This window comes from Nicotiana tabacum, chromosome 6, assembly GCF_000715075.1.
Source record: "Nicotiana tabacum cultivar K326 chromosome 6, ASM71507v2, whole genome shotgun sequence".
Classification (NCBI taxonomy): domain Eukaryota; kingdom Viridiplantae; phylum Streptophyta; class Magnoliopsida; order Solanales; family Solanaceae; genus Nicotiana; species Nicotiana tabacum.
Window position 1 is genome coordinate 14,685,185 of NC_134085.1, and position 8,459 is coordinate 14,693,643.

Below are 8,459 nucleotides of genomic sequence, written 5' to 3' on the forward strand. Positions count from 1 at the left end.
GCGTGCAACCCGATCCATATAATATTGTTGCGGCTTGCAACCCGATCCATATAATATTCAAATTAACACCAATCACAAAAGAATCACGGCAAGGGAAACAATATCATAAGCAATCAAATTTCGGCAGGGGAAACAACATCAAAACCAAAACATCCCGGCAAGGGAGACAATATCATGGTTCTCCCTCTCCTTTCTTCTTTCACGTTTACTTTACAACTCAACTCACAACTTGAGTCAATGCTCTACAATGTTCAACAATTCAATAATACTTCCACAAGTCATATTCCTTAATAGAAATTATCATATAGAGCATATACAATACGAAACAGAGTCACATTAATCAAAGTATAAGACTCACGGACATGCTTGACACCAACGTATAGATACTCGTCATCATGCCTATATGTCGTACTCAACAAATAACACATAATAATTAGGACACAACTCCTAATCCCTCAAGCTAAGTTTAGACCAAACACTTACCTCGCTTTGCAACCAATTCAAAATTCCAACAAGCCTTTGCCTCGCGAATTCGTGCCCGAAATTCTCAAACCTAGTCATAAACAATCAAAATACTCAACACAAATTGTAGGAACTAATTCTATATGAATTTACAAATTTTTCGAATTAAAATCCGAAATTTAGCTCAAAAATTGCCCGTGGGGCCCATGTCTCGAAATCCGACGAAACTCATAAAATCCGACAACCCATTCCGATACGAGTTCAACCATACAAAAATTATCGAATTCCGATTTCAAATGGACCTTCAAATTCTAAATTTTCATTTTTGAAAAGTTTTACAAAAACTACAATTTATTTTATCCAAATCCGAAATAAACGATGAATATTGATATAAATTTATGAAATGTAATCACTTCCGGATATAGAACACTTACCCAAGTCGAAATCGTGAAAAACTCCTTTGAAATCGCCCAAATCCGAGCTTGAATGACCAAAAATGAAAGAAATCTCGGAGCCCTTCGATTTTTACACTGTCCATGGGTATTATGGGGATTTTACGTTGCCGCGCTCCTGCCGCGTTCACAGGCAGAAAACTTCTAATTCGCTGCGGTCGCGGCGCGGCCGCGCGTCTGGGCGGGCTTATGACACATGTCCGGTAAAATGGTCATAACTTTCTGTATACACTTCCAAATGACGAAAGGTTTGATTTTCGAGAAACTAGACTCAAAGATCTTTAATTTGATAGGCTGTGTATCACGCAAATTGTTATATCCATGTAGATATACTCGTCCAAAGTGAGGACTTGTGCGTACTTATTTGCAAATTTTGTATATTATGTAATTTTCCAACTTGGCTTAGATTTAGAACTTTCCTTAGACCCCATATATCTTATAGTACGCCTCGTGCACTTGCTATCATATCAATTCGTATCCATCATGGTAATAGACCTCTTCCACATATAAGATAATATAATTAGAACACGTCAACTTTCTTATTTCGCCGAAATGCGCCGAATTGTCCTGTGGACTTCCAAATCCAAATTCGGACACACGTCTAAGTCCGAAATCACCATACGAAGTTATTGACATCATTAAAATTCCATTTTGGGGTCGTTTACTCAAAAGTCAACTCTCCGGTCAACTCTTTCCATTTGAGCTTCAAAAATAAGATTTTGTATTTCTTTAAATTTAACTTCGAATCTTACGAAAATCAAACTCGACCATACATGTGGGTCATGATGCATATTACGAAACTTCTCAAGGTCTTAAGCCGTTGAACGGAAACGTGAATTCTTAGAACGAAAATTCGGGTCGTTACAAATTGGGCGAACGACATTTCGCTAAGGCTAGCTTTGGGGTACGCGTTTTGCGCGTGTATTCCATTTATGTTTTCCTTAGAGTTTTGCATTTTTAACTATTTTGTATCTTAATATCATATTACGATTTCTTTCATCGCAATGCTATTCTTTTAGAAACAAATTATATATCGTAAGAGCGTATTTTAAATATATTTTTACTTATAAGATGAACTTAGAAAATAACTGAATTGATTTTTTGCTAATTACTTAATTCTTATACTTAATATTTGATCTCAATATTAAAGAATTTTTTTTGTTAATTTGAATTCTTAATATTAGTCCATCTCAAGTTTAACTATTTAACTGTAATTATAGTTTTAGCACAAAAACTAATGAACAGAAAATAATTATTCTCGTACAAACTTAATGTGGCCTCAAAATTCAATCATCTTACATGTGATGCCAATTAATAATGTACAACATAAAACAAAATCGCCCTATAAGAAAATAATTAGCTTCAGATAAATAAAAGCATTAAAAATTATGTTTAATTACTTGTATAATAGATCAAATATATAATTGATATAATATAGATGAATAATATTTTTTTTCATTATATAGAAGAAAATGTTAATATGATAAAGTTACTTTTTAAAATTATATATGAATTACTATTTAGAATTTTGAAGTAAATTGGAAATTTGTGACTTTAACTTTTCTATAATTACTCAGCTTAACGGATAAGCTAATGCCCAATTACTTGGAATCATTTAAATCACAAATTCGGATGTGTTCCATGTTGTTATATAATTGTGCTTCGAGAATGTACTACTATTTCATGTGTTTTAGAGTAAAAAAATTAGTATATCTTAACGTGTATTTATTATTGGAAACAATTAAAAACTCCCTATTTTATAATATATATATATATATAGCAACCTCCACAAACTCCTCCCTAAATATTAGGATTTATAACGTAGTTCAATAAGGAAAATAGTTAATAACTAAAATTTAATTGAATTTAAAGTCCTAAATATTAGGAAATCTACGTAGTTCAATAAGGAAAATAGTTAATAACTAAAATCTAATTGAATTTAAAGTCCTAAATATTATGAAAGAAACTTAAATTACAATTTTATCTCATAAAAATCTATTTTTAAAGGGTAAAAAAGGCAAACGGCATTTCGCTAAGGTCCTTCGTGCTTTTAATATAATATAGATATAGATTGGAATCAATCTCAAAATAATATTTATAAATTCAAGAACAGTAAAACTTTAATTTAGTTATTAATTTGACAAAAAAAATTTAACCCTCTAAAGTGGAAGGAAAAATAAAATTGATTCTTATTCCTCTGAAAATATATCCTTCTTTTAATAGTTGGCAATTGGTGTCATGTCAAAGAAACAAAAATGAAATGACACTAAATTAAGGGGGAAAAACAAATTAAAGAATGATTTAAAGTCAAAATTGCCGCTTACTTTTCTGAAAATTTTCATAATAGCATAATATGTTAAATAAAAGCCTCATAAAATGACAAATTTGCCCCACACCCTTTTTGAAATATTCAAAAAAGAATTGATAGCACAATATTTTAAATAAAAACCTCATAAACAAATTTGCACCCACACTCTTTTTGAAATATTCAGAAAAGAATTGATAGCACAATATTTTAAATAAAAACATTATAAAATGACAAATTTGTCCCCACACAACAACAACAACAACCAACCCCGTTATCTCTATAAATGAAGTCTGGAGAGCGTAATGTGTACGTAGACCTTACCCTACCTTGTAAAGATAGGGAGAAGGTTTCCGATAGAATTCGGATAAATTTGTCTCCACACCCTTTTTGAAATATTTAGAAAAGAATTGATGGAACAATATATTATTCTCTATGAGGAATGCGTGTGCTTCCTCTATATAAGATGGTTCTGTTGGCTACTAGTATTAGGACTTCAATTCAACCAAAATTTTAAAAAAGGAGAAAGAGAGGAGGGAGGATTACTGGTAGTAGTACTTTATTGTTTATAGCATTAGAGTATATTATTATTATTATTGTTTTAATTATAATAATAATAATAATGACAGTATTGGACAGTTGAAGAATAAGGGAAAGAGAAAGAACATAGGAAATGGAGAAGAGAAAATGAAGAAGAAGCTCTCTCTCTCTCTCTCTCTTCTTGTGTTATCATAACTTTCTTGTTTTTTCACTCTCTTTTCTCTCTCTAGACCTGTAAAAATCAAGTTTTTTCCCATTTTCAATCTCTCTGCTGCTGCTGCTGCTGTTGTTGGTGAGGACTTATACAAAGACACAAGCTTTGTTCTTTGTTATTATTAGCTGAATATTTGGGGAGAAATGCTTTACTTTAACTTCCCTCATGCGTTTAATATCATTGTTATGTATTTTACTTGGAGTATCTGTTACTTTGGATTTTTTTTTTTTTTTTTTTTTTTTTTTTTTTTTTTGCTTTGTTATTTTTCTGTTCTTTTTTTCCTTTCTTGTTTTTTCAAACTGAATATGAGAAAAATGGGTTTTATGTATGTATAGTTGAAGATTGAGTTTGTTTTGGATTTTGGAAAATGATTTTTCGTGAAGACCAGTAGACCCCTTTTGACCTTTTCTTTAATCTGTTACTTAGTGGGGAAAGTTTTTATTTTTATTTTTAATTCTTTTATTGGCTTTATTTCCTTGCTTCTTGCTGAAGAATTCCTTGTTGGTAATTAATGTCTTTTTATTTTTATTTTTTTGTTATTGAAGTATAATTGTTTGCTTTTAAAAGGAGTTGGTTTTGTTTGAAGCATCTTGTTTTGAAGAGTTCTCTTCAGTAATGATCAAAAAGAAAAAGGAAAGGGAAAATTTTGATTCTTGAATAGATTTTCTCCTTTTCTTTGTCAGAGAGTGAAATTTGTAATTGAGAGAAGTAGCATGTGGATTTTACAGTAGGTTGCCTAAGGCATAGTCTTTCTCCTTCCTTTTTCTATTTTTCCATTTTGGTAAAGAATATTATTTATTGGTTGCCATTAGTTTCTGTGATATGTGCCTTTTCTCTATTTTCTTGAGAGTCAGAAAATAAGGGGAACCTTCGAGCAATGGTCAATTACGGTTTCGAGCCGTGAAAGCAGCCACCAATACTTGTATTAGGGTAGGCTGTCTACAGCATACCCCTGCTCTTCCTCGGAGCGTAACCGTGGTATTCCTTGTGCACCGAATTGTCTTGAGAGTCAGAAAATAGGATGAACCTTTAAAATTTATTGTTTCCTCACCTAGCAAAAGAGGTACCTTTCATCTTCCCTCCGGTGTACAGTTGCTGGGAAATGTATTATTGTTTATGAATCTCTAGGATTTTGTTTTTGGTTAGAGCTTAATGATTAGTGTCGTTGTCTTGACTGTAGCATTTTCTGTTGACCAAGTATGGTGTAATTTGTATAGTGCTTTTTCAAAATCTGTCAAAAAATGTAATAGCTGAAATCTGTGAATCTGCCACTAGAGTTAACTTTCTATCTTGTCTGAGAGATTGTAGTTCTCGTGATTCTTATTTTATTTGCCTATTGAATTGCATTAGCAGAAGGCTGGATTTTTCTCTAATTAGCTTTGGATTGATCATACAAGACTGTGCTTGGTAAAATATGTTTTGTTTCTAATGCTCGGTTTCTTTTTTTTTTTTTAGTGGATCCAGAGATGAAAGTATGTGCTGTCGACTGCAGCCGTTGAAAAGCATTTTTTATTCAACTGTAGCATCGGCTTTTGTATTAGTTGGATCACTACCATGAACATGAATAATCTGACTGTTGAAACTGAGGATTCTTTTGTTAGCTTGCTTGAACTAGCCGCTAACAATGACATAGTAGCGTTTAAGAGATGGATAGAGCATGATCTATCCGGTATTCATGAGGTTGGACTGTGGTATGGGCGCCAAAAGGGCTCAAGGCAAATGGTCTTGGAGCATAGAACTCCTTTGTTGGTTGCTGCTACGTATGGCAGTATCGATGTTCTGAAACTGATTCTGTCTTTACCTGAAATTGATGTGAATCAATCATGTGGCCGAGATAAGAGCACTGCTCTTCACTGTGCTGCATCTGGTGGGTCTCCGAACGCTGTTGATGCTGTCAAGATGCTTTTAGAAGCCGGTGCTGATCCAAACTCTGAAGATGCCAATGGCCATCGCCCTGGGGATGTCATTGTTGTATCTCCAAAGTTTCACTTGACAGAATCATCCCTGGAGAGCCTTCTTAAAAGTGATACAACGGGGAAGTGTAGCCTGAGATTGTCAATAGCCACTTCGAACTCAAATTCTCCACCACTTTCGCCTTCCCCTGGAAATAGATCACCTTCTTCTACTTCAGACTCAACTTCTTCCCCAAAGAGTGCAAAGTCCGATGACCTCCCTGTATCTTCTGCATCTGAGAAGAAAGAGTACCCCATTGACCCCTCCTTGCCTGACATTAAAAACAGCATCTACTCTACAGATGAATTCAGAATGTTCTCGTTTAAGATCAGACCTTGCTCTCGTGCATATTCTCATGATTGGACTGAATGCCCATTTGTCCATCCTGGTGAAAATGCTCGAAGAAGGGATCCAAGAAAATATCACTACAGCTGTGTACCTTGCCCTGAGTTCCGGAAGGGAGCTTGCCAACGAGGGGACATGTGCGAATATGCTCACGGGGTTTTTGAGTGTTGGCTGCATCCTGCTCAGTACAGAACCCGACTTTGCAAAGATGGTACAAAGTGCAATAGAAGAGTTTGCTTCTTTGCCCACACACAGGAAGAACTCAGACCCCTGTATGTCTCTACTGGTTCCGCTGTTCCCTCACCTCGCTCGAACACCTCTGCTGCCAATGCCATGGATTTTGCAGCAGCTATGGGCCTTATTCCAGGTTCTCCTTCGTCGGTCCGTGTCATGTCCCCATTACCTTTCACTCCTCCGATGTCTCCCTCTGCTAACGGCGTCTCAAACATGAGTTGGCCTCAACCAAATGTTCCAGCATTGCATCTTCCTGGCAGCAATTTCCAGTCCAGTCGCTTGAGGTCATCACTACATGCAAGAGACATCCGTGCTGTAGACTTTAACTTTGATATGCAACAACAACAGCAATTTATAAATGAATTCTCCTGCCTATCACAGTCCAGTGTGAATGCTAATTCTTTGAACCGTTTAGCTCATCCTAAGACCCTAACTCCTTCAAATCTTGAGGATTTATTTTCCGCAGAGAGCTCATCTCCTAGATATTCTGATCAGGCATTAGCTCAAGCAGTTTTCTCCCCTACTCACAAGTCTGCAGTTGTCAATCAATTCCAGCAGCAGCAGCAGAGCATGTTATCTCCCATTAATACAAAATTTTCACCAATAAATGTTGATAATCCTCTGTTGCAGGCTTCTTTCGGGGTTCAAACACCGGGAAGGATGTCACCCCGAGGAATGGAGCCAATATCACCTATGAGTTCCCGTGTGTCTACGCTTTCTCAACATGAGAAGCAGCAGCAATTTAGGAGTCTTAGCTCTCGCGATCTTGGCTCCAATGCTTCTGCTGTTATTGGATCTCCAGTAGATACTTGGTCGAAGTGGGGTTCCTCTACTGGAAACGCAGATTGGGCTGTCAATACTGAGGAGTTTGGTAGACTAAAGAGATCATCGTCATTTGAGCTTGCTAACAACGGAGAAGAGCCTGATCTGTCGTGGGTTCAATCTCTCGTCAAAGAATCACCACAGGAGTTGAAAGACAAAACTGCATCTCGTGTCTTAGGTCTCGCAGGCTCTACTGCAGATCTCGCTGAAGATTCTACTTCGAAATGGAGCAAATGAAGCTTGATAAGCTAATGGCTCAGTAAAAATATCCTCATTTTCATTTTGCCGGGCCTTGGCGTTTTCATAACATAAACTTTTGGTAAAGAGTAACCTTTTTACATTGAAGGGGAGCCTTGGAGCAACGGTAAAGTTGTCTCCGTGTGATTTATAGGTCACGGGTTCGAGCTGTGGAAGCAGCCACTAATGCTACATTAGGGTAGATTGTCTACATCACACCCCTTTGGAGTGCGGCCCTTCCCCGGAACCTGTATGAACGCGGGATGCCCTTTTACATTCTTATGGTTTCTTTATGCTGGCTTCTGAGCAGGGCAACTGTAAGCAGAGAAGAAGCCAGCAAAGGAGCTCCAAAATTCTGAAAGATATTAATTTTTCTTTATTATTTAAATTTATTATTATAACAGACAGTAGAAGAATGGGTTATTGAGAAATGAGACCCAGTGCAGGTGATGTTTCTTCAAATATTATTGTGTAGTCTCTTAGTTACAAAAGTTATTACCTTTATTTCATTAGACTGATATTTCATTGTACTGAAAAAGGGATTGTCAGCCTTTGTGACAATTCAGCATTGATATGAAGTTATTTCATTTTCAATTTTATTTATATTTTCTGAGTTTTGGTACCTCCCTTGTTTTAATTATGGAGAAGAAACAGAGATAGAAAGGTAATTAAAGATATCATTCTGCTGCAAAATAGGTTTTCTTCTTAACACTGATGTTGCGAAGCAGGGGCGGATTTAGGCTGTTTTTACCATGCATGTGAACCCATGGTGTGTTCGCCAAACTAGGTATTTTATGTATATATTTTTTTTTAAATTGATCTAATATTTGTTGTTTCCAATGCTTAAAAAAGGTTGAATAATGTACTTGATTGAATATTGAGTTAAGGAACACAG

The 8,459-nt window shown here is 35.7% G+C and overlaps 1 protein-coding gene across 5 annotated transcripts; it reads left to right on the top strand.

The window, feature by feature from the left end:
• Positions 1-3,628: 3,628 nt before the first annotated feature.
• LOC107785902 (zinc finger CCCH domain-containing protein 30-like) lies at positions 3,629-8,167 on the top strand. Of its 5 annotated transcripts, none has more exons than XM_016607301.2 (2): positions 3,629-4,051; positions 5,429-8,167. In XM_016607301.2, exon 2 carries the CDS (start codon positions 5,528-5,530, stop codon positions 7,562-7,564), a length of 2,037 nt encoding a protein of 678 aa, XP_016462787.1. In that variant the 5' UTR covers positions 3,629-4,051; positions 5,429-5,527; the 3' UTR covers positions 7,565-8,167. The 5 variants fall into 5 exon arrangements, with proteins under 5 accessions (XP_016462787.1, XP_075110671.1, XP_075110670.1 ...); XM_075254570.1 differs by having other exon boundaries at positions 3,643-3,767; XM_075254569.1 differs by having other exon boundaries at positions 3,697-3,770.
• Positions 8,168-8,459: the final 292 nt, after the last annotated feature.

Coding starts and splice junctions, on each gene's coding strand:
- LOC107785902 (XM_016607301.2), top strand. CDS start 5,528: ATGAACATGAATAATCTGACTGTTGAAACTGAGGATTCTTTTGTTAGC.